Raw genomic sequence first — 26,808 nt, 5'->3', positions numbered from 1 at the left:
ATCTCCCCACCCCCACCCCTAGCTTATCTCTCCACGCTTCAGGCTCTCTGCCTTTATTCCTGATGAAGGGCTTTTGCCCGAAACGTCGATTTTGCCTGTCCTTGGATTTTGCCTGTCCTCGGATGCTGCCTGAACTGCTGTGCTCTTCCAGCACCACTAATCCAGAATCTGGTTTCCAGCATCTGCAGTCATTGTTTTTACCTAGCATATTTTTAAGGTGAGAGGAGAGAGATTTAAGAAAGGGGCAATTTTTTTTACAATGAAGGTGATTTGCGTGTGAAATGAACTTCCTGAGGCTGTTGGTATAATAACAAAATTTAAAAGACATTTGGGTAAGTACATGAATAGGAAAGGGTTGGCGGGATATGGGCCAGGAGCAGGCAGGCGGGACTAGTTTTGTTTGGGATTTTCTTTGGCGTGGACTGGTTGGACTGAAGGGTCTGTTTCTGTGCTGTATGACTTGATGTCTCTGTGATGCTATGACTAGTCACAGGATTCAAGGGTTTTCTTTGCTCAGAGACCAGATTAGAGATGGACATGGAGTGAAAAAAAGAAAGCAGATTTACAAAGGAAGGACTCCAACACATGCACATATCTGCCGAAAAATACCAAAGGGGAAATGTTTAGCATCTTAATGAAAAAATCATTTTGTTAAACACCCTAAAATGAAGACTTGGATTAAGCAATTAGTGATGAGTAAGCCTGCTGTGTAACTTTTGATTATGTCATCAAGAATGTCAATATAAGTTGAATTAATGCAGCATTGGCAGAATGGGAAATTATTGTTTTTAGCATTCAGGCTTACATTCTGACCATGCAATCAAGATTAATTATGCTGCTGAACAAGTGTACAAAACACAATGTTGAGAAAACCTTCTAACCAAGTCCTGAATGGAATTTTATTAAATTTAATGCAACCAAGGCTTTGGGTCTGTGTCGCCACATTAAGACATAAATCAAACCAATTTAATGCTGTGCTAATTCTGAAACCTGATGGTTACACACAAAAAAAACCTATTGACATAGATGGAGAATCGATGAGCAGATAGGAGAGTGAGTTGCTATAATGGGTTTGCACTCAGGTGGGTAGAATGTTGTATTCCTCAGCAGACTGCACTGGACACTCAGCGGTTCACTACATTTACAACTGACGTAGATAAAGGAATGGAGAGACATAGATCCAAGGTTGTGAATGACACAAAGTCAGGTGCCAAAGTCAGTATTGTTGACCGCAGCAAACAGCTGTGAGGGTACTTTGATTACTTTATACTGACAAGAACTGTAAAGTTGAACTTTTAACTTATTTATTTATTTTTCTACTCTTCACCTTAGATTTTCTAGCTAAGATGGTGCCGTGAATGGCAACATTGCCAGCTTTTTCAGTGTAATCCTGTATCCCTGTACTTGAGAACATGCGACAATAGAACCTAATTCTAACTCTGACATGTCAACTGAGAGGCCAAAATATTGGCTCACTTTGCAGCTATCAATGACAGATTAGAGGGTTTACAAGCAGGAAGAGAGTAATGGGACAGGGACAGAGACGTTTAGGGGGTCAAACTCAAAATTTCACTACAAATCAGTAAGCCAGGTGCAAAACAAAAATTAAAAGGTTGATGCAGAATTTTATCTCTGTAATGGGAATTATGCTACAGTGAAATAAAGCTCCATTAAATTTCATTTAGAGTGCTGTGTTCAGTTAATAGGCAGTTCATTTCCAGCAGAGTGTATGAGCCCTGAAATGGAGCCTTGTGGCACCAGGGGAGTGCCCATACCTCTCAGCCAGAAGGCCCAGGTTCACGTCCAACCTACCCCAGGGGTGTGTCACAGCGTGTCTTAACAGGTTGGTTAAAACAACTAGGCCCTGGAGCCATAAAATGCTTCAGGGCAAAGGATTGAGTAATGACAATGGGTTTGCAGTCAATATTCTAACTCTGCATTGCCATATACCAGACTAATGCCATTGATAAGTTTGCTGATGACACCACCATAGTCAGTCAAATCTCAGATAGTGATGAAACAGACTACAGATGGGAGATGGAAGACCTTGAAAAACGGTGCACTGAGAACAACCTAGCTCTCAGTGCCGGCAAAACCAAGGAACTCATTATTGACTTTCGACGGATGTTACACATGGCCCCCCCCCCCCCCCACACATTAATAACACAGAGGTGGAACGAGTGGAGAGTGTCAAACTCCTGGGAATGATTATCCACTAAAAGCTTTCTTGGACTCTTCATGTGGATGCACTTGTTACAAAGGGCCAACAACGTCTATCCTTCCTCAGGCAGCTGAGAAAATTTGGCATGACAGCAAATACCCTTGCCATCGAGAACAAACTGTCTGGATATATAACTACATGGTATGGCAACTGTACCATTCAAGATCGGTGATGGTTACAGAGAGTGGTGAACTCGGCCCGGACAATCACAAAGGCCAATCTCCCATCTATACAATTCATCTACCAGGCCCACTGTCAAGGAAAGGTCACTAGCATTCTCAAAGATCCATCCTACCCTGGCAATGTTTTTCTACAACATCTACCACTGGGGAGAAGGTCCAGAAGCCTGAACACATGCACCAGCCGGTTTCAAAACAGTTTCTATCCTACTGTTGTTAGAATACTGATTGGACTCGGCAAAAGTGAGGACTGCAGATGCTGGAAACCAGAGTCTGGATTAGAGTGGTGCTGGAAAAACACAGCAGGTCAGGCAGCATCCAATGAGCAGGAAAATCTATGTTTCGTGCAAAAGCCCTTCATTAGGAATGGAGACAGGAAGCCTCCAGGGTGGAGAGATAAGGGGGTGGGGGTGGGGGGTGGGGGGATGGCTGGGGAGAAGGTAGCAAAGAGTACAATAGGTGAATGGCAAGTAGGACAGGTCATGAGGACGGTGTTGAGCTGGAAGGTTGGAACTGGGGTAAGGTGGGAGGAGGGGAAATAAAGCAAGTCTATTTCAATACATGGTTGAAGAGCTTCAGGGCAGAGGAGATGATCTGGGGGTTGCAGTGAGAGTGAGACTCACTGAAATTCTCGTGGAGAGAGGAGGAGAACTTCTTCAAGGTAGGCATCCTTGCAAGACGATTCGACCTATCACCTTCATCCCACCCCCATTTACCTATTGTACTCTTTGCTACCTTCCCCCACCCTCCTCTCTGACCTATCACCTCCATCTCCACCCCCATTCACCTCTTTGCTACCTTTTCCCCTTTCACTGTGCCTCGGTACACGTGACAATAAATTCAACTCAATTCTCTATACCTTTTTTTTCACTACATGGATCTCCGAGGTTTTGGGTATTGGAAGTCAGTAAGTCAATCGCATGTGCTGAATGTGAAAGCAGTTGCACAGAACATTATTGCATTCCCTTCAGTGTGGAAGACAAAGGGTTGATCTCATTGATGTGTTTAAAATGATGAAGGGATTCGTTCAAGCAGACTAAGAGACACAGATTCCTCTCATGGACATTGTTATAACAGAGAGTAGTCAATCGGAAAAGCAGAGTTCCCCATGGTCAGGAGGTGAGGTCAGGAATGACTTCCAGGAAATCCTCAACAAGCTTTTCCAGAAAGCTCTCCACTAATTTGAACATTTCAAAACCGAGATGGTTTGACTACAATGGGGGGTGATGACATTATAGAAACAAGGCAGATAAACTGGAAGAAGATTCAGACTAACCATGTTCTGAATAAGGATAAAGGTTGAAGGAATACTCTGCATCCAAGATACATAAGGAAGTGGCCCTGAAGAAGGGCTTATGCCCGAAACGTCGATTCTCCTATTCCTTGGATGCTGCCTGACCTGCTGTGCTTTTCTAGCAACACATTTTTCAGCTCTGATCTCCAGCATCTGCAGTCCTCACTTTCTCCATAGGATCCATCCAAGTCAGCCTGGATCCACTAAAGGGAAATCGTGCTTGATAAATCTTCTGGAATTTTTTGTGGATGTTCCCAGTGAAGTGGACAAGGGTGAATCAGTGGATGTTGTATATCTGGACTTTCGAAAGGCTTTTGACAAAGTCCCACTCGAGATAAATAAGGAAAACAAAAGCTCACAGTATTGGATGTAATGTATTGATGTAGATAAAGAACTGGCTGGCAGACAGGAAGCAGAGAGTTGGAATAAATAGGTCCGTTTCAGAGTGGCAGGCAGTGACGAGTGGTGTACGCAGGGTTCAGTGCTGGGCCCAGCTGTTCGCAATATACATTAATGACTGGACTAAGGAATAGAGTGCAATATCTCCAAATTCGTAGATGGCACTAAGCTGGGTGGCTGTGAAGAGGATGCTAAGAGCCTGCGGGGTGACTTGGACAGACTGGCTTAGTGGGCAAATATTGGCAAATGGAATATAATTTTGATAAATGTGAGGCAATCCACTTTGGTCACAAAAACAGGAAGGCAGACTATTGTCTGAATTGTGGCAATTTAGGAAAAGGTGAGGTGCAACAAGACCTGGGTGTCATGGTGGAACAGTCGCTGAGGATTGGTATGCAGGTGCAGCAGGCAGTGAGGAAAGCCAATGGCATGCTGGCCTTCATAGCGAGAGGATTGGAGTATCGGAGTAAGGATGTCTTGCTGCAGTTATACAGGGCCTTGATGAGTATTGTGTGCAGTGAGTATTCCTCAGGCTCCTTGTCTGGGGAAGGACATTGTTGCTATTGAGGGAGTCCAGCGAAGGTTCACCAGACTGATTCCCGGGATGGCTGGGCCAACATATGAGGAAAGACTGGATCAACTGGACTTGTACTCACTGGAATTTTGACAAATAAGAGGGGATCTCACAAAAACATATAAAATCTTGATGGACTGGGCTGGACAGGGTAGATGCAGGAAGAATGCTTTTAATGTTGGGAAAATCCAGAACTCGGGGTCACAAACTAAGAATGAGAAATAACCCATTCAGGACTGAGACGAGGAAGAATTTCTTCACTCAGAGAGCTATGAACCTGTGGAATTCTCTCCCACAGGAAGCTGCTGGGGCTAGTTTGTTAGATATATTCAAGAGGGAGCTGGATGTAGCCCTTGTGGCTAAAGGGATCAAAGGGTACGGAGAGAAAGAGGGAGTGGGATACTGAGATTGAATGATCATATTGAATGGTGGATCAGGCTTGAAGGGCCAAATGGCCTACTCCTGCACCTATTGTCTATGTTTCTGTGTTTTCTCATACTGTATTCCTTTTCTCGCGATGGAGAGGCAATACTTAGTGGTATTGTCACTGGTCTGTTACTCCAGAGACCCAGATAATATTCTGGGCAGATAGTGGAATTTGAATTCAATTAAATAATTGGAATTAAGAGTCCACTGATGACCATGTATTCATTGTCAGAAATCCCCATCTGGTTCATTAATGTCCAGGTGCCATCCTTACCTGGCCTGGTTCTACATGTGACTCCAGACCTACAGCAATGTGGTTGACTCTTGACAGCCTTCTGTGACAATTAGGGATGGGCAGTAAATGCTGGTCCAGTCAGCAATGGCCTCATTCCATGAATGAAAAAAAAACTTACGATAACTACACAGCAGCCAAAATATCTTCACACTCAAAGAGTTAAGGAAAAAAAGAAATGTGATAGATGCAACTCTGTAGCCATTAATTTCCTGATCTTGCATGGTCCAGGAGTTCAATGGTTTTCAATTGAAACTGCACTTTATTCAGGTTGTTCGGAGAATATTACCTTAATTAATGTTATTCAGGATGACTCGATCCGATTAGCCCACATGAGTCAAATAAGGCATCTTATATTAGAGCCTAGACATATAACAATGACTTTCATATTAATTTTACATTGTTTGTGGTCTTGTAATGCTGGGATTTTCCAGCTAATAATTGCCACATTTACAGCATGCCTGAGAACAAGACATGAGATCGTAATCGTAATGGAGTTCTCGTCTTGAGACGGTCAATAACAATCAATCACTCAGAGACACAGTCATCTTGTAACTGATGTTAAAGTGAGAGTCTCAAGCCCTTTCTATGATGGAGATACAGAGCCAATTGTTCTCCCAGTGGGTCTTTAATCTGTAGAATTCCCTTCCCTAGAAAGGGTCATTCAATTTACTCCAGACAAACTGCAATTGATAAGTAAGGAAGTCAAACGTAATGCAGATAACAAACCAGAAAGTGGAGTCCTGACCAGAAGCTGATCAGGCATCAAGTTTCTGAATGGCAAAGCAGGATTGAAGGCCCAGTTGGCCTACTCCTGCTCCTTGCCTAACATACTGAGTTGATAAACTGTGAGGGAAGTCTTGCTGAGTGCAATCTGGATTTGCAGTAGTGCATGGACAGTCACGCAAAGAAACAAAAAGGAAAACCTGTTGAAAAGCAGAGGAGGTTTTGGGGAATTCTGCAGCCAACGGATTCTAACTGAACTCAAACAGAACCAACTATGAAGTTTGAGAAAGAATTTCTTGATGATCTCTTCCATAAAAATGACGGACCCTTTCATTTTTACCATGGAGTCTTATCTGTGGAGGTGATTTCTGATCATAATACATGGAGCACCCATCAATGCAACTTTCAGAGTCAGTAGAGAATTACGACTCAAGTCCTCGAAGAGCAAGTACATATCAGACTGCCATGAAGATTAAAACAGGTGTGGTGAGGACCAGAGAGCATAATCTCAGAGTAAGGCGGTGTTGTACATTTAAGACAGAGACGAGGAGGAATTTCTTCCCACAGAGGTTTGTGAATCTGTGGAATACTTTATGTCCCAGAGGGCTGTCAAATGTGTGTAAATATTAAGTACATTCAAGGCTGGAAAGACAGATTTTTAATCAGGAAGGAAATCCAGGGTTATGAAGAAGAGTAGACTGAGAATGATCAGAGCAGCCATGATCTCATTGAATGCCACAGCATAGCCTACTTGTGAACCTACAGCTTACAACCTGATTAGATTAGATTCCCTACAGTGTGGAAACAGGTCCTTCGGCCCAACCAGTCCACACCGACCCTCCAAAGATGTAACCCACCCAGATCCATTTCCCTCCAACTAATGGGCAGTTTAGCATGGCCAATTCATCTGACCTGCACATCTTTGGACAGTGGGAGGAAGCAGGAGCATCCGGAGGAAACTCACGCAGACACAGGGAGAATGTGTCAACTCCAGAAAGACAGTCGCCTGAGGCTAGAATTGAACCTGGCACCGTGGTGCTGTGAGGCAGCAGTGCTAACCACTGAGCCAGCATGCCAGCTTGTTGTGCATTCACAAGTGTCACAGCCATGATTCTTAGATATTTTGGAAGCTGTTTTTGACATTGTTCCAGACAGCAGCAGAATAGAAGCCTATTTTGTTCTACACGTGACTACTTCTTTGGGGTGGGCTGTTGGTGATGCAGAATATTATCAGCAGTGTGTTTGAAAGCTATGCCGATTGAGTGAAGGCAATTTCAAAGGGCCAGGATGTGAAAGATCTTATTGAAACATACAGGATTATTAAGGGGCTTGACAGGATAAATGTTGAGAAGATGTTTCTCCTAATGGGAAAGTCTAGGCCCAGAGAGCATCATCTCAGAATACAGAGGTGCCAATTTCAGACTGAGATGAGGAGGAACTTCTTCTCTCAGAGGGTTGTGGGTCTTTGGAACTCATTGCCACAGAGAGCTGTGGGAGCAGAGTCCTTGTGTTATTTTAAAGCTGAGATAAAGAGATTCTTGTGGAATCAAGGGTTATAGGGAAAGGGTGGGAAAATGGACATGAGAAATGTCGGAACAGCCATGAATGGTGGAGGAGGCTATAGGGGCCATATGGCCTACTCCTGTTCCTATTTCTTCGGGTCTGAAGTGTCTTTTTCATTGGATCTGGGACAAGGTTGCAGCCAATGAGCAACTCCTTATAGACAGTTCTTGTTCTGGGTTGTTGAATTAACATTCTCAAATGGAGCCCACTGTTAACTTGAAATACATCAGTAAAAGTGTACTGCAGAATCGGAGCACAATAAAAGAACAACAAGTTCATACTTACCCGACACTCCCGACAATTGTTTTTCAGCACTCGCTGCCCTTCAGACAGCTTCTGACCCCCGTAGAGACATACGGCTGCAGAATCAAACAAAACAGATTTTGTGTGATATGTAACCTGTTAGTTTTGAAGAAAGAGCTGCACATAATCACTCTGGTGCTCCATGAGGTGTGGCTGTTACAAATACTGAATAAGCAGTTAACAACTGCAGTGTATGAGCAACAGCGTCCAAAAAATAGCAACGTACGAACAATAATTGTAAGGATACATTCCTGCAGAAAATAATTTATGAAAGGAGCATTTCAATGTTCTGTTTCAACACAGCCCATCAAATTTTCAATGTTGTGTATGAATAGAGGTCAAATTGTTCAACTGTGCCACTACTGAGTAACCTCAGTTCAAATCCCAGTCTTTTTGGACATTTACATCAGGTTTCTCTTCAAAAGCAACTTGCAAAAATCCACCCTGCTGGAAGGCATGATGTTGGAGAAAGGGCCAGCACCAAGCTGACAGGAGCATGAGAAATATAATTACAAAACACAAAACATTGCTTAGTAAGGCTATGTTTCACCACTCCCAACATAGCAATTACCTGAGGAATGTTTTTTTTGGTCAAGACCACAGTCAAATCCATTAACGTTTTAACTGATGAAGAGTCACCAGACTTGAAATGTTAACTCTGCCCACAACTGCTGGCAGACCTGCTGAGTTTCTATCCTTGTTTTAGAATTAGCGAGTTTTGAGAAGATTTGTAGCTCAGGTTGAGGCTCTGGATGTAGGTTTGCTCGCTGAGCTGGAAGATTCATTTTTCAGACATTTCGTCACCATAATAGGTAACATCTTAAGTCGACCTCAGGACAAAATACTGCTAATGTTTCTTTTTTTCTATTTATATGTTTGGGTTTCCTTGGGGTGGTGATGTCATTTCATGTAGTGATGTAATTTCCTATGGTGATGACATTTTCCAATTCGTTTTCTCAGGGGGTGGTAAATGGCGTCCAAGTCAATGAATTTGTTTTTGGAGTTCCAGTTGGAATGCCATGCTTCTAGGAATTCTCGTGCATGTCTCTGTTTGGCTTGTCCTAGGATAGATGTGCTGTCCCAGTTAGAGTGGTGTCCTACCTTATCTGTATGTAAGGATACTAGTGAGAGAAGGTCATGTCGTTTTGTGGCTAGTTGATGTTCATATATCCTGATAGCTAGTTATTTTGCCTGTTTTCCAATATAGTGTTTGTTACGGTTCTTGCACGGTATTTTGTAAATAACATTAGTTTTGCTTGTTGTCTGTATAGGGTCCTACAAGTTCATTAGCTGTTGTTTTAGTATGTTGGTGGGTTTGTGGGCAGTCTGGCAGTCATTTCTGAGATGTCTTTGATGTAGGGAGAGTGGCTAGGGTTTCTGGACACGTTTTGTCTGCTTGTTTAGGTTTGCTGCTGAGAAATCGGCAGACTGTGTTCATTGGGTACCCGTTCTTTTTGAATACACTGTATGGGTGATTTTTCCTCTGCTTTGCATAATTCCTCTGTGCTGCAGTGTGTGTTGGCTCATTGAAATAATGTTCTGATGCAGCTTCGATTGTGAGTGTTGGGATGATCGCTTCTGTAGTTCAGTATTTGGTCCGTATATGTTGTTTTCTTGTAGACGCTGGTTTGAAGTTCCCCACTGGCTGTTCACTCTACTGTGACATCTCAGAATGGTAGTTTGTTGTTGTTTACCTCCTCTTTAGTGAATTTTATACAAATAAGGGTATTATTGATAGTCTTGAAAGTTTCTTCTAATTTGCTTTGTTTAGTGATGACAAAGGCGTCATCCATGTAGCAGACCCAAAGTTTGGGTTGGATGGTTGGCAGAGCTGTTTGTTCAAGTCTCTGCATTACTGCCTTTGCTAAGAACCCTGATATCGGAGATCCCATGAGAAAATAAATGGGAAATTACATCACCAGACGAAATGACATCACCAACCCGTGGAAACCCAAACATATAAACAGAAAGCAGGAAACATCAGCAGTGCTTCGTCTGGAGGCTCACTGAAGATGTTACCTAGTATGGTGACGAAATGTCTGAAAATGAACCTTTGTTTCAGAATTTCCAGCGTCCACAGCTCTCTGATTTATTTTAACATTATAACTCTCTACTCAGCCAGAGATCCAGAACAACAGACAGAAATAACATAAACCTCAATTTATATGTTCATCAGAATATAAACCTCCATATCCCTTCTCTTTCAAGTGGTTTTTGAAATATGGTCTATATCACCTCAAGAACCTTGACATCTGATTTGGGCTAATTATCAAGGCAATTCCAACACACTAGGATACACAATAAAACAAAACACTCTGGTTATGATTTTGTTTCTGTGGTTTCCCAACCAGCTTCAGTCACTTGGCAAAATCTGTCACTGACTGTAAGTAAAAACCACATCACTTTACTGATCTCTACTGTGGTCTCAGAAGTATTCCATACAGTTCTGTCACTGAACTATAAAGGAGCTGCCTTTGAAAGTTTTACTTATAATATTAGCTCTTAACTCTATTGTGTATGGTTATATACTGTGGTACTTTACAACGATTTCCCCTATTTATCTCAATATAGCTACTGTGTTTAATGTCTTAGTGGGTGTTGACTCTGGTATTACAGAGTTAAAAATCACACAACACCAGATTATAGTCCAACAGGTTTATTTGGAGGCACTAGCTTTCGAAGCGCGACTTCATCAGGTGGCTGTGCAGCAGAACCATAAGAAACAGAACAGGATTGCAGTGTCATGGGATGGAGTATTATACAAATTTAGCTTAAGTATTTCATCCTTCAGAATGATCATGTAGTTTCAGATCCTTCGCATGTAAATCCCAGAACTTTTTTAAAGTTAAATTCTCAAGATAGCTTCAGTAAAGTCTTTGATAAGGTTCCACATGGTAGGCTGTTGGAGAAAATGCAAAGGCATGGGATTGAGGGTGATTTAGTAGTTTGGATTAGAAACTGGCTTTCTGAAAGAAGGCAATGAGTGATGGTTGATGGAAAATATTCAGCCTGGAGTCCAGTTACTAGTGGTGTTCCACAAGGATCTGTTTTGGGACCTCTGCTGTTTGTCATTTTTATAAGTGACTTAGATGCAGGCATAGGTGGATGGATTAGTACATTTGCAGATGACACTAAAGTCGGTGGAGTAGTGGACATTTTGGAAGAATGATACAGGTTGCAGGGGAACTTGCATAAACTGCAGAATTGGGCTGAGAGGTGGCAAATGGAGTTCATTGCAGCTAAATGTAAGATGATGCACTTTGGGAAGAATAACAAGAAGGCAGAGTACTGGGTCAATGAAAAGATTCTTGGTAGTGTGGATGAGTAGAGGGATCTTGGAGTCCATGTATATAAATCCCTGAAAGTTGCCACCCGGGTTCATAGTGCTATTAAGAAGGCATACAGTGTGTTAGGTTTCATTGGTAGAGGGATTTAGTTCCGGAGCCGCAAAATCATGCTGCAACTATACAAAACGCTAGTGCGGCCACACTTGGAATATTTGTACAGTTCTGGCCGCCATATTGCGGGAAGGATGTGGAAGCATTGGAAATGGTGCAGAGGAGATTTACCAGGATGTTGCCTGGTCTGGAGGGAAGACCTTATGAGGAAAGGCTGAGAGACAGGTCAGTGCAACAACACAGGGCCGAATGGCCTGTTCTGCACTGTAGTGTTTTATTTTCTATGTTCTATGTTCTACCCAAAGAGGTTAGACAGCACTGGAGGATCGGGAAAGTTAACGGTTCGGCCTGAAACATTGACTTTCCTGCTCCTCAGATGCTATCAGACCTGCTGTGTCTTACCAGCTTCACATCTATTGACTCTGCCTTCCAGCATCTGCAGTCCTTACTGTCTCCTGCCTTACACAAGGAGCTAGGACAGAGGGGAAAAAGCATGGGGAAGAGGTATGAAGATATTGATGAGCCAAATTCCCTGGATTGGAAAAACAGCATGCTTATCGGAATCTTATAGATATGGGTGAGGCTACTTTAATGGAATGATACATTAATCAACAACAACTTGCAGTAAAATAGCACTTTTAATGTCATAACGTGCCTCACCTGAGCATGGCGACACAAAATCTAACAACTGCTCTGTAAGGAAACACTGGAATAGTTGAAAGAGGGAGGTTTTCAGGAGATTCTAAAAGAAGTGTGGGAGAACATAGGGAGTTCTGGATACCCACAACCCTCTGGGTGAAAAGATTGTAGCTCAGATCCTCTCTCGACCTCCTGCACTTTACAGTAAAACTGTGCCCTATGGGTACTGACCCCCATAATAACGAGAAAAAGTTACCTCCTATCAACTCTGTCGATGCCCTTGAGAACACTGTACACCTTATTCAGGCCCTTCTGATGAAGGGTCACTGGACTCCAAACATTGTCTCTGTTTCTTTCTCCACAGATGCTGCCAGACCTGCTGAGCTTCTCCTGCAACTTCTGTTTCACATCATCAACATCTGCAGTTCTTCATTCTGTTCCCTGCCCAAGTCTTCTCTGCTATAAAGAAAACAGTCCCAGCCTATCTAGTCCCTTTTCTTCGCTGAATTGATCCAGCCCAGAGCACTTTTCTTCTGCATCTTGTCTAGTGCTATCACATCCTCCCTGTAGTACAGCAACCAGAACTGCATACAAAGGCTCTCTATTAACATTATGCGCAGCTCCATGATATAACCTCCCAGCTCTGGTATTCAATGCCTTGACTAATAAGGATAAGTATCCATACGTCATTTTAACCACCTTATCCATGTGTCCAGCTGCCTCCAAGAACCTATGGCCATACACACCAAAGTCCCACTGGTGTTCTGTACTTCCCAGGTCCTCTCTTTCAATAAGTCCTCCATTGGCCTGTTAGTCTTCCTAAAATGCTTCACCTATTAAGTGTAGGCATGCCAGAAATTTGAAATTAAATGTGTGAAACAGCTTTTTGCAAACCTATCTTGTGATCTCATGAAGCAATTGCAACATTTGCTTTCACTGACACAGTCGATGTTAGATTAGATTAGATTAGATTACCTACAGCATGGAAATAGGCCCTTCAGCCCAACAAGTCCACACCGACCCTCCAAAGAGTAACCCACCCAAACCCATTTCCCTCTGACTGATGCACCTAACACTATGGGAAATTTAGCTTGGCCAATTCACCTGACCTGCAAATCTTTGGACTGTGGGAGGAAACCGGAGCACCCAGAGGAAACCCATGCAGACACGGGGAGAATGTGCAAACCCCACACAGACAGTTGCCCGAGGTTGGAATCGAACTTGGGACCCTGATGCTGTGAGGCAGCAGTGCTAACCACTGAGCCACAATTTCTGTGATGGCAAAACTTGATGCATTTGGCAAGCACCTGTCAGCACCACACTGAGGGAATGCTGCATTATCTGAGGATTGGTCTTGATTAGTTCAGGCGATGTGTGCATCATTGGAGAGGCCACCATTTATTGCTAGAAAGTGAGGACTGCAGATATTGGGGATCAGACTGAGACAAGGTGGGGGGAGGGGAAATGAGGAAACTGGAGAAGTCTGAGTTCATCCCTTGTGGTTAGAGGGTTCCTAGGCGGAAGATCTTCCAGTTTCCTCATTTCCCCTCCCCCCACCTTGTCTCAGTCCCAACCCTCAAACTCAGCACCACCTCCCTAACCTGCAATCTTCTTCTTGACCTCTCCGCCCACACCCCCACTCCGGCCTATCACCCTCACCTTTACCTCCTTCCACCTATCGCATTTCCAATGCCCTTCCCCCAAGTCCCTCCTCCCTACCTTTTATCTTAGCCTGCTTGGCACACTTTCCTCATTCCTGAAGAAGGGCTCATGCCCAAAACGTCGATTCTCCTGCTCCTTGGATGCTGCCTGACCTGCTGCGCTTTTCCAGCAACACATTTTCAGCAGGTGAAGTTGAGGTCAGGGTGAAAGGTGTTTGTGAAGTTGATGAATAGTTCAACCTCCTCGTGGGAGCACAAGGTGGCGCCGATGTAGTCATCCATGTAGTGGAGGAAAAGGTGGGAAATGGTGCCAATGTAGCTGCAGGAGATGGTCTGTTCCATATACCTGACAAAGAGGCAGGCATTGTTGGGGCCCATGTGGGTGCTCATGGCTATCCTTTTGGTTTGAAGGAAGTGGGAGGATTGGAAGCAGAAGTTGTCAAGGGTGAGGACCAGTTCAGCCAGGCAGATGATGGTGTCAGTGGAAGGGCACCGGTTGTGTGGGCTTTAGAGGATAAAATGAAGGGCTTGGAGGCCTTTGTTATGGCAGATAGATGCATACAGGGACTGGATGTCCATGGTGAAGATAAAGCATCAGGGGCTGGGGAAACAAATGTCTTGGAGGAGGTGGAGGGTGTGGGTGGTGGCCGGAACCTAGCTGGGGAATTCCTGGACTAAGGGGGACAGGATGGTGTCAGCGTACCCAGAGCATCCAAAGGAAACCCACACAGATATGTGGAGAATGTGCAAAATCTACACTGACAGGATAGCAACACCATTTATTGCTCATTCCTCATGAGAAGATGCCAGTGATCTGGCCTTGGGCAGTACTGTTAGGGAGGGAGCTCCAGGATTTCACTCAGCAACAGTGAAGGAACGGTGAGGTGGGTGCAAATTGGGATGGTGGTCCCATGTCTCTTTTTTTAAAAACTTTTCATGAGGTGTAGGTATTGCTGGTTATTGTCCACTCCTTCCTGGCCATTGATCTGAGTGGCCTGTTACTGCAGTGAAGGTCCAACCCCATTTCTGTCACTGGAAATGCAGTGAAGTTACAGTGTGTGACTAAGAGCAGCTCGGACTGGTTTCCCAGACTCACGTTTCGAGATCAGGATGAAGCCATTCAGTCCAGGCTTTTCGAGAAACTGGCTTCTTAGTTTCCTGCCTTAAAATGAAAGTAGGAACAATATCAAAGGAGGAACGGAATCATCTAATTTTATTTGTTCACAGGATCCACCAGGAATTGCCCACTCCTAACTGCCCACAGAGCAGTTGAGAGTAAATCAGATTTGTGGGTCTCGACCCACATGTAGGCCAGACCACTAAAGATGGCAGATTTCCTTCACTAAAAGCTGTTAGTGAAGTGGGGGTTTATGACAATGGTTGCATAGCTAGCTTTTAGTTACAGATTGAATTCACATTCCACCATATTCCAGGGAGGAGAGGGTTGGTGGCGGTCGGGGGTGGTAGTAGTGGTGGTGTTGAACTCATGTTCAGAGAACATTATCTCTGGCTTACTGGTCTGGTCACATTACCAATACAACAAGCTTCTACCCCTAATCTGCTGCCCGTGTCCTTCTAAAATGACTTGTTAAATAACCATCCTGGCTGTTAATAGAATCCTTACCGTTTGGAAGCAGGCCATTTGGCCCATCAAGTCCACACTGACCCTCCAAAGAGCATCCCACCCAGATCTTATCCAATCGCTACATTTCCCATGACTAACCCACACAAGCCTGCGTTCCCCTAGACACTATTGGTAATTTCCTATGGCCAATTCATCTAACCTGCACATCTTTGGACTTTGGGAAGAAATCAAAGCACCTGGAGGAAATCCACACAGACAGTCATCAAAGGCTGGAATTGAACCAGGTCCCTGACACTGCAAGGTAGCAACCTAACCACTGAGCCACCGTGTTCACATGATATAAAGTATGCTGTGGCACTATTCATGAGGAGTGGTCTCGAGGTGTCTTGGAGAAAGTGAGGACTGCAGATGCTGGACAGTCAGAGACAAGAAGGCTGGTGCTAGTAAAGCACAGCAGGTCAGGCAGCATCTGAGGAGCAGGAGAGTCGACGTTTCAGGCATAAACTCTTCATCAGGCATTACTCAAAAGGGTTAAAGTAGTATGTCACAAATCTCACTGCAAAATGGAGGGAAAAATGTCAACTTAGGGACAGAGAGGTAATCTCTGAACTACCTTTGGAACGCAATGAATAAAATTCAAATGTTTCTGGGTCAGTTTGTTCCTGAGAATGTGAGACAGTGCAGCATTAAAGTGTGCAAGAAGACAGATCTGAATTCCAATTTAAGACTTCAAATTACCAACATCCACATTGGAAAACCAATATATTTCCTCACTTCAAGACAACTGCCAAATAACATCAATCAAAAAAAACTTGCTGAATACATTATGCACATTAATATTTGAAAGCTACACTGAAAAGGCCATTATGAAAGATTAAATTAGTTAATACTTAAACTCATTTCTCAAACATGAAACAGAGGCTGGGAAGGGTAATTGTTGATCCTGGGGTCGAGAGGTGAAGGTATGGACATTGAATTCTGCTTCATATCTTATGGTCATGTTCTGAGCAATTTCTGTTCTCTCTGCAATATCCCAGCAGAAAACTGTCAAAAAGTATTCACCTCACACTACGTGCTGCTAACTTGGCAACTCAAGTTGACAGGTTATTTTTCAGAAGGTTAAAAAATGAGCTGCCTGAAAGAATTGCCTTTGAATTACACCGGTGAGGTCCAGGCAATGGACAAGCATTTTGCCAGACAAACCTGGGGACTAATCTATTAACTGGAGAAGTTAATTTTTTGAGTGGCTACTTAGACAGTCATTTATACATCCCCAGAATAATAGTAAAGGGAGAAAACTCCACTTAATGATCTCAACAGATTTCACTAGTCAACTGCAATCAGTTACTGGAATGAGACATTACAAGCAACTGTAATTCTTGAATAATGATTGAACCTCAAAAAAAAAAGGCAGGAAAGGTGCAGCTGAATTTATCATAGTTAAAGACAATTCACTTAATGCTATACAGGTAAAAATCCAATTAATTCTAATAATGCAGTCATGAAAAGACAGTTGATCTTGAGAGAGGAAGTATTTCTCAAAGTTGTCCTTTCATCGTGGAGAGTTCTAAACAGCAGTCAGGGTTGCAATGTGAGTCATAAAATGGTCCCTGCCTATTTCATCATACACTCAGTCTAACAAGTATCCATGCCAGAATTAAACTGTTCCAAGTCACCCACAGATTCTGATAAGGTAAATTAATGAAGCAGAGCAGAATCATGGAATTATACGGTACACAAGGAAAAACTTGTACTACCGGCACTAGTCCGACCTTCCTGCGCTTCACCCATAGCATTGAGATTAGATTATATTATACATAGAAAACAAATTATTACTCTTCATCCTAAACTTTAAAGATTCAGGTGCACACAGACGGCAAACTGCATAGTTATGACACATTGGGGTAACATACTGTAATAAAAACGAAAAAAATGCAGGTGATGTAAATGAGGAAGGGTCACTTGACCCATAATGTTAACTCTGCTTTCTCTCCACAGGTGCTGCCAGACCATGCTGAGCTTTTCCAGCAATTTCTGCTTTTATTTGTAACATGCTGTAAAGTGGGCCTCGCTATTCCCAGGGTCTTAGCAATTGTTAAAGATATTTTCTAAGATACCTAAAAGTGCATCAATTTACCTGACTTTAAGAACTAGGTTGATAAAAAGCACTGGCTAGGTTGTTGATCTGAATAGAAATTAGATTACAACTATAAGACACAGATCTACAATACAACTAGTTAAAACTCTAATCCCCTTATAAACTCTGCCTTTACACACAGACAAATAGGGAAAATATATTACTGGCAGAGTAGAAAACCTGGAAGATCTGTGCTTCCCAATTCCAATGTTGAGATAATCTTTTTTTCACAAGCCAGGTCCTTGGTATCAGTTGTCTTCCTCTAGAAGCTTCTGCTACTTTGCAAATCATACAGTGTGAATGATTAACTTGGAATGTCTCTAATTTATCAGTTCAAAAGTTGCAGCTCCCAGTAACTGCTGTAGGAATTGTAATTGGTTTTCTTCAAGTTTAAACTGTGTAATTTTACTGCAGAGAACAGATAACTTCTGCTGGAGAGAACTGCACACCTTGCTATGTCTTTCTCTCTCTCTGTGCCTCAGTAACCTGGTTCCAGTTCCAACCTGCTTAGTTTGCTAAGACCCAATCAGCTTCACTTGTTAACAACCCCTTGGCTCCTTATCATTTACATTTAGCAGGAACCCACACAAAAGAAGAGTTCACAATCAGTATTAAATTCATTTGATTCCTTCCTGACACCACTGCCTGCCTCAAACTGCAGGCAAAACTACCTTTGGCATGCAGATTGTCAAAACTCTCCCAGCACATCAAACACCAGTTTTTACAATAACGTCATTCCCTAAATCTTTACCACTTCCCTGCTTCACCATCTCACCTCTTCTAAGGTGTTCCTGAAAACCTGAATCCAGTTTTGCCTTCACATTATAGGAGCAAATTACTGCAGATGCTGGAATCTGTACTGAAAACTACAAATGCTGGAGATCACAGCGGGTCAGACAGCATCTATGGAGAAGGAACAAGCTAATGTTTCGAGTCTAGATGGCTCTCCATGTACGTTGCCTGACCCACTGTGATCTCCAGCATTTACTGTTTTCAGTTATCTCTTGTTACCTAATTTGGCTCCCTGCCAAATTCTGTTTGATCAAGCTCCTGCGAAACACTTGTTGATAATTTTATAAGGTTAAAGCTGTTATTGCTTTTGTTGTAATGTGGTAAAATTGAAACGTCCTTGGATTATTAGACTGGAAATCAAGCCCCACTATTACTCAAGCCTTCACAAAAATTAGAAATTTTATTTAAAATTATGTAAAATTCCTTTTTTTTTAATTCATTCATTGAGTTGAGGGCACCCGTAAATGCCCAGCAGGCAGTTAAGAGTCAACCACACCCTGACAGGTTTTTGCCGACAACAATGTGTTTATGGTCATCATTAAACCAATAATTCCAGATTTTCATTGAATTCACATTCCACCATCTGCCATTGCAGGAGTCTAACCCAAGTCCCCAGACCATCATGTGGGTCTCTGTATTAAAGGCACAGCAACAATGCCTCTAGGCCATTGCCTCCCACAATTTACATACCTCTTAAGTTGATTGAAAGCACAGACCACTTTTCTGTATTGAACAAAATTGGACTTTACTACAGGTAAGGGTACAGGGAAACAGCAATGAATTGTGACATGTAACTCTATTACTTAAAGCCCTAAACCTGTTATTAACTATCCCTACACACATACACACACACACCAATAGACAGAGACAGGAAAGAAAGGGTGTGTTAGATGAAAAGAAAGACTGTAAAACCTGTTTCAATGATACCTATCCATAGTATTGTCTGAAATGATCCTTCAGTTGACCAGAATGATGCTTCTCAGTCTTTCTTCTCTATCTACTTGCATTTCTGCGCAGGGGTTGGATTGTTCACGCTTATGAAATCTCTATCCTGCAGTCGGTCCTGCTACAACATGGCAGTTCCATTCTCAAGGAATCCCATGTTATAAGCAGCATAATAGCAGCACTAGGTAAACTAATGTTGGTTATAACAGAAACGCGTTATAACCAACACATGCTTTATAAACAATGTCCCCTATTCAACAATCGCATGGCAGCAAATTCGCATTAACGAAACCCACGTTATAGCAGAGCAACCTGTTCCAGTTAAAAAAAGAACACAGCTTGCTGGAATAGCTGAGCTGAACTAAACTAGCTAGCATCTAGGCTTGAAATGGTTCTAACAGCAGAGCAGTTAGGCTCCTTCCCTTTCCAGTTTCTGATGGCTATCTATCAGCCTGTTATTGGCAGGGTAAAGGTCTTTCTCACTGATATCTGGTTGCTATTTCCAGACTAAGCACCTGCCAGTCATACTCCATTCCTTCACAGCCTCCTGGCAAAAACTTATTTGTAACTCAGATTCCCCCATTGCTTGAACAGACAGCTGTGTAAATAGCGCTTACAATAAGAAGCAGTTAACTTGCTTTTAAAAACAGCAGTAATCCTTCAACCATAATTAACTTTTAAGTCCTTTTCCCATTTTAATTCACAACCCACACACCCAGCCCCCCTCCAACCCTATCCCTGTAACCTTGCATTTCTTATGGCTAACCCACCTAGCCTGCACATCTTTTGATAGGAAGAAACCAGAGAAAAGCCACAGACACAGGGAAAATGTAGACACTCTACACAGATAGTCACCCAAGGGTAGAATCAAAATGAGGTCCCTGTCACTGTGAGAAGCAGTGCTAACTGCTGAGCCACTGTGCTGCCTTTGAGAAATGAAATTTCCTGCATCAGTAACACCCCACAGATAATAGACAATGATATGCCATTGGATAGTAGGAGAGACTCAAACTCTTTTGGAGCACTATCAGAATGAGTGGATCTGCACAGATGTTAGAGCAAATATTGTCTTCTGAGATCAATTACCAGGGTCAATCGCCACAGCCCATTCACTAAAACCTCACCCTGACCTGAAAGCATAGATCCAAGATTTATGGTTAAGGAAGAAGTCATTTTTTAAACGAATCAATAATCCTCACCCCAACAAAACGAAGTAACAGAACAGCAGACAGCAAGAAAATGGAGAGTGTCACAAAAGGATGAGGCTCTTGATCCTGTCTCTGTCTGCAGTAGGGAATATCTAAATCTTTGTGATTAAATCATGCCAAGCAATAAAAACTGAGGGAAGAATTGATAGATGATGTGCTTTCTTTAAAATAAAGATTGCAAATATTCAGGTCTACAATGCTTTGACAGTGACATTAGTGCCAGAATCCTTCATCTGAGATGTTTAAATTCAATGTAAAAGCAGATTGTTGGCATCGAAGGGGAGGTGATGGCTTGGGGTATTATCGTGAGACAACTAATCAACAGACCCAGGTAATAACCTGGGGACTCAAGTTCCAAACCTGCCATAGCAGATGGTCGAATTCCATTTCAATTTAAAAAATCTAGAATTAAGACTCAAATTCTGGCCATGAAATAGTTGTTTGGAAAAAGCCATCTGGTTCACCCTTTGGGGATAGAAATATACCACACATATCCAGTCTGGTTTCAATGTGACTCCAGATCACACAGCAATGCGGTTGGCTCTAACTGCCATATAAAATGGATTAGAAAACGGGTACGGTTGTAAAAATTTTACAGAAATCCAGAGATTAGTTTAGATTCCCTACAGTGTGGAATCAGGCCATTCGGCCCAACAAGTTCACACGAACCCTCCGAAGAGTAACCTACCCAGACCTCTTTCCCTCTGATTAATGCACCTAACACTATGGGCAATTTAGCATGGGCAATTCACCTGACCTGTACATCTTTGGACTGTGGGAGGAAACCCATGCAGACGCGGGAAGAACATGCAAACTCCACACAGACAGTCGCCCAAGGTAGGAGTTGAACCTAAGTCCCTGGTGCTGTGAGGCAGCAGTGCCAACCACTAAGCCACCATGCCGCCCCAAATGAAAATTGTGAGTCAACCAGACTGTAAGAAGGTTTAAGAAGGCAGATCATGACCACTTTCTCAAAAACAACTAGGGATGGGCAATGAGTGCTGGCCCAGCCAGTGACACTCACATCCCAGGAATGAATAAAAGAAACATGACTGGGATTGGCAATTTTAGTGTTGAAAGGTTTGTTTTGAATGAGCTAAATACAGTTCTTGGCCATTGTAACAAAGCTGGTTCAGCAGTCATCCTAAACACACAGCAGGTCCTGTGTTTTAACAGCAGGCTTTACAATTGGATACCTCCAGGCTGGCCTGGTTAAATTTACAAGAACCTGGAAAACCATCTGTTTTGCATTATCTTCAAAACCTCCTGCCAATGCAGTGGATGTGAATTAGCTTTCAAATTTTCCCAATGTTTCAACCACTTTCTTCCCTTAAACTTGCTGTGCCTATAGATTGAGGGGAAAAATTTTTAAAAATGAGAAAATACAAAACGATATCAAATAAATTTGATCAATGAACACTGTGGAATGAAACTACTTGATTCTTATTACGTATAACATGAAAATCTACTTCTGCTCACCATACTGAGGAAGTGCTTGCTTATTTTTACAAAGGTCATTACCTTCACATTGACCTATGACATGGAAACTGATTTACATTTGGTAGCATTTGATTAGGGAATTGGCAATCATGACCTAACAAGGTACTGACTGACCCCTTCTGTGCAAGCTATTTTACATAACTCCATTATTAAAATAAACTATTATTCTGTGACAAAGGGAAAATAAAAACATGAGGTCCTAATACAGATGATCTACATCCTCCAGAATCTTTCATGAAGGTTATCAGGACTCCATTAACTCGGACGTTTCATCATGTTTCCTATGCCTCTGTTGCAGTACTGTGTTGTAAAGTGGTAGGCCAAGTCTTAAGATAACTGGCTTCAACAGCACCTGAAAAGATTGATCAACAGTAGCTGAGCCATTCCACTGGGGACGGGTTCAATTTGCTACCAGTTTCTAATGGCTTCTCAGAGCACACAAAAATAATGGGCTTTGAGGAAAAGAGAAAACCCATTCAAGATTTTAGAAGGGCATTTAATGCAGCTCCTATGCTTACATTAAGAAGGAGCACAAGGGAATTTTATGATCTCAACCAGCTGAACTTTTTAATACGTTTGCTGTATACATCCTTGATGTGGAGTGTCAGTGTTGAACTGGGGTGGACAAGGTCAGCAGAAAGGGCAACGCTCCAAAAGCTTGTGACCTCAAACCTGTTGGTCTATAACCAGGTGTCGTCTTGACTTCTGACTGTACACACTTCTGAGGAAGGACATGGAAAACAGTTTAGGACAATTACATATATCTCCACCAAGCTCTAACTGTGTGTGGAGTATGCACATTCTCCCCGTGTCTGTGTGGATTACCTCTGGGTGCTCCAGTTTCCTTCCACAGTCAAAAGATGTGCAGGTCAGGTGGATTTTAGATCAGAGTGGTGCTGGAAAAGCACAGCAGGTCAGGCAGCATCCAAGGAGCAGGAAAATCGACGTTTCGGGCAAAAGCCCAGCATATTGCTCCTTGGATGCTGCCTGACCTGTTGTGCTTTTCCAGCACCACTCTGATCTAAACTCTGGTTTCCAGCATCTGCAGTCCTCACTTTTGCCTAGGTTAGGTGGACTGGCCATGGGAAATTGCCCATAGTGTTCAGTGATATGCAAGCTAGGTGGATTGGCCATGGGAAATGCAGGGTCACAGGGACAGGACAGTGGGGCAGGTATGGGTGGGGTGCTCTTCAGAAGGTCGATGGGCCAAATGGCCTGCTTACACACTGTAGGGATTTGATTACCCAAGCCCCAAAAAAGACAACAAATTATGAATACTGAAGATCTAACCGACCCTATTCTGGTCTCAAGATTCCAAGAGAAGTTTAATAGCCAAAGGATTGTCCCAACTCAGTTAACATGTGGCATATTGAGATAACATTAAGGACAGGAGTAGGCCACTCACAATTCAATTAGACCAGGAATCATCTGAACTTCATCCATTATTATTCAGCCGTTGCTGCATATCGCTTGATTCTGCCATCTAGCAAAGTACTAACTATCTTAGACAAAAGAAAAGGAAGTGCTGGAGAAACTCAGCAGGTCTGGCAGCATTTGTACAGGGAGAAACAGAGTTAACCTTCCAAGTTGCTGCTGAGTTTCTCTGTATTTCTTTCAGATTTCCAGCATCTGCAGGATTTTGTTTCTCGGCGAAAGTGGGTACTGCAGATACTGGAGATTAGAGTCAGGATTAGAGTAGTACTGGAAAAGCACAGCAGGTCAGGTAGCATCTGAGAAGCAGTAAAATTAATGTTTCGGGCCAAAGTCCTGATTCTTGGTGAAAGACTTTGGCCCGAAACATCGATTTTCCTGCTCCTCAGATGCTGCCTGACCTGTTGTGCTTTTCCAGCACTACTCTAATCAGGATTTTGTTTCTGTCTAACTATCAGAGCACTATTTTGTGCCCCTGTGGTAAGCGTCCATAGTTGTGGAACAAAAACTGAAATTGCTGGAAAAGCTCAGCAGGTCTGATATCACCTGTGAAGAGAAAGCAGAGTTAAACATTTCAGGTTGAGTGACCTTCTTCACAACAGGACGTTAACTGATTTACAGCTTCTGTAGTTCTTTTGGTTTTGAGTCAGAGCTGTGGGTCAATCAATGACATTCAATCAGTGAAGGTGACCGTCGCTTGACTGTAAAGGTTATGGTGGTGTGACAATGAATTTAATTATCAAGAAATTATAAGGAACATCAATTATCAGATTGTAAAGCCTTTTTTAAGCATTAATATTTGGCTTCAATGTGCAAACTGAAAAAAAATGCTAATATATTCAGAGGCATGTGAAGTGGAGCCACAATTTTGTTCATTTATTAAGACAGTTTCACTGATACCTTTGCCCTGAAAGTGCTGCTTCAAATATTCTAAGATTTAAATTTGACTTATGTGTTGGTTGGAATAAACTGCAGTACTTCTTTCTTTTTTCAATTCCACTGACTTTAATGGAAATGAATGACAATCACTGTGTATAATGGGTGGGTGATCCAATACCCACGAGTTCTGTGCCATAGTCCACCCCTTCGACTCCTACAAGCCAGGTCCTCTCAAACTGTTTTCAAAGCATTTTCAAAACCATTCTGTTGTGCACATTCTGGTAGCTCATATTCCAGCTCCATCTCAGGCACTGCTAAGCCAATATCACCATGGGAACAGGTTGAGATTGTTAATTGTCAAGATAGCAGTAACTTCTGCAGCATTTAAGTGAGGTATATTTTGAATTATCGCTTTGCAAGTCCTTCCTGAATTAGAACTAATTCAGCTGTTTGCTATTCATCCTATACTCACACAAATACAAAATTTTATTCATAATGACAAAATTGGGATTTGTAGTATAAGGTTGGGTGGAAGCAATATTCTTTTAAATCTAAACTGTATCTAGGTCAGGTTTGGGAATGTGTTTGATCTTATTGATTCACAATTAATGTCCGACAATAATAATGTGTGTCTCTCTGTCTCATAAGTGTCCAGGGTAAAATGGGTTTTGGCGCTTTCAATATGCTATTTTGTTCTAATTGAGCATTAAATGGCAATTTCATTCATGCACATAGGCAGCTAATGTGTCAAACTAAATATACAGAGAGAAGAAAATGAGAATGGCTCAGCACACACTGCTTCGTCTTCCTTATGGTCTGTACTCATGTGGCTGGAGGATTTAGGAATTTCTGCTCAAGTTGCACCACCTCCAACTTAACACAAGGAGATTTGGGTGCTGTGGAGTAAGGAAAGGGGTGGGGATTATTGCAACAAAACCCTACTTTCCAAATTTCCAATCTTTCTCACTACTTCTAGCATTTTGATGGGGATTCACAACAGAATCATGAATTTGTCGATGGGAATATTAGATCACATTTCTCATGCCATTCAAGTCTTTTCCATCAGTAAATCCACTGATTGCTTGGGTTGTCCCTTGGCAGCCAGCTGTAATGTGGACAGGGTGGTGGGTACTAAACATGGCAGTGATCTAAACAGCCATGCAGTATTGATGTCTGCTGAGACACACACCATTGCTCTGTACGGCAATCGCCATGCCGATGCTGGTCATGGTTACAGAACTCACAGCTGCAGACGGACCTCAGATGTCCTCACAGAAGGAAAACAAATTAGAGGGAAAGCTGTTCAAGGAATCAGGGAAAAAAGAAAATACAAGGATGACATTTCAGTGCTCCACCCGAGGGAGTGATTCAGGAGGGAGTGAGTCACTGAGGGAGTGTGACCCCACTGCTGTTCCCGTGGTACACTGAACCAAGTGCTCTATCTGCCATTGCTGTTGGTATGAATATGTTCCCATGGCAGGATTAGAGAGTGGCTCAAGCCCGAGTGTGTTAGCGCAGGCACGATGGGTGAACAAGCTTCCCTTTATGCTATAATAAATTGCAGATTTGGTACCAAACCCAACACATATCTATATGTTTGAACACACACTGGTAGCAGAAAATTTGCCCTCAATTCTACCTGATGACAGATTTCCCACTGATTGGTTCCACCACTTATAAACCCCCACTAGGCTCTCTACACCTCGATGATAAAACAGCCTTATCCCATCTCAAATACATTTCGGGATGGAAAGGTATTTCTGTTTCCCATTTCAGGTCACAGTTTTTCTGAAATTTACCGAAGGGGTGTGCAGATTATCAGGTGAAACCTGGCAGCAAGAAAGATTGTTTGATTATGTACTTGGTGCATGAAACCTGGAGAAATTATGGCTCAAGGAAATAATGGCACATTAGCCGATTGAACTGAATTCATGTTTAGCTGTAGCAAAGATTAAAGACACAGTAAGATTTCTGCTCCAGGACTGGCTGGGACTCTCCCCGCGTGACAAGCTGTTTCCAGTCTGACCTGTTTTGTGGACAATGGAAAGGGATTCGAAATAAGAGCAGAATTTAAACAGACAGGACCAAGGCAAATGTCAAGCAGCACTCCATTTGTCAATCTGAATTGTCAGTTACTTTAATTGCCCAGGCCTCATTCCCACCCCATTGACCCAGGTGCCAAATCAAAATGAGCAAGGAAGTATCTGCAGCAGGTACAGACTGCCCTGTGCCGGGTGGTTACCTCAGTCAACCCCACCAGCTAAGATGTCAGGGGGATCCTGGATTGAACCATCCAGGGCTCAGTCACATTGTTGCTTCCTCCGATCTGCTCAGTTGAGATGGCGATAGATGGGGGACAGTGTAGAAGTGAGACACTAATCTGTCAAAGGTGGTTGACATTTGAGTGACCGACTTATTCCTGTTGAGTGGTCAGGATTAAACTCACACACAACTCTTTGATAGTTGCACAGGAAGTTGGCAAAGTGATGGCACAGCAGTAATCTCAAACTCCATCCCAAAACTCAGGGCGGGGTCAATAGGCAATAGACAATAGACAATAGGTGCAGGAATAGGCCATTCTGCCCTTCGAGCCTGCACCACCATTCATTATGATTATGGCTGATCATCCTTAATCAGTATCCTGTTCCTGCCTTAT

At 42.7% G+C, this 26,808-nt stretch overlaps 1 protein-coding gene across 5 annotated transcripts in view; it reads right to left on the bottom strand.

The window, feature by feature from the left end:
* LOC122557625 (protein kinase C-binding protein NELL1-like) overlaps window positions 1-26,808 on the bottom strand; it is a 954,605-nt gene that overhangs the window by 701,478 nt on the left and 226,319 nt on the right. For all 5 annotated transcript variants that reach the window (XM_043705393.1, XM_043705388.1, XM_043705391.1 and 2 more), the window contains one exon: window positions 7,960-8,033. In XM_043705393.1, the coding sequence (XP_043561328.1) occupies window positions 7,960-8,033 (74 nt within the window). The remainder of the gene's footprint in view (window positions 1-7,959; window positions 8,034-26,808) is intronic.

The sequence above is a fragment of the Chiloscyllium plagiosum genome, chromosome 16 (assembly GCF_004010195.1).
Source record: "Chiloscyllium plagiosum isolate BGI_BamShark_2017 chromosome 16, ASM401019v2, whole genome shotgun sequence".
Lineage (NCBI taxonomy): Eukaryota > Metazoa > Chordata > Chondrichthyes > Orectolobiformes > Hemiscylliidae > Chiloscyllium > Chiloscyllium plagiosum.
Note: the sequence above shows the minus strand (reverse complement) of the source record. Positions and strands in the feature narration are given on the sequence as shown.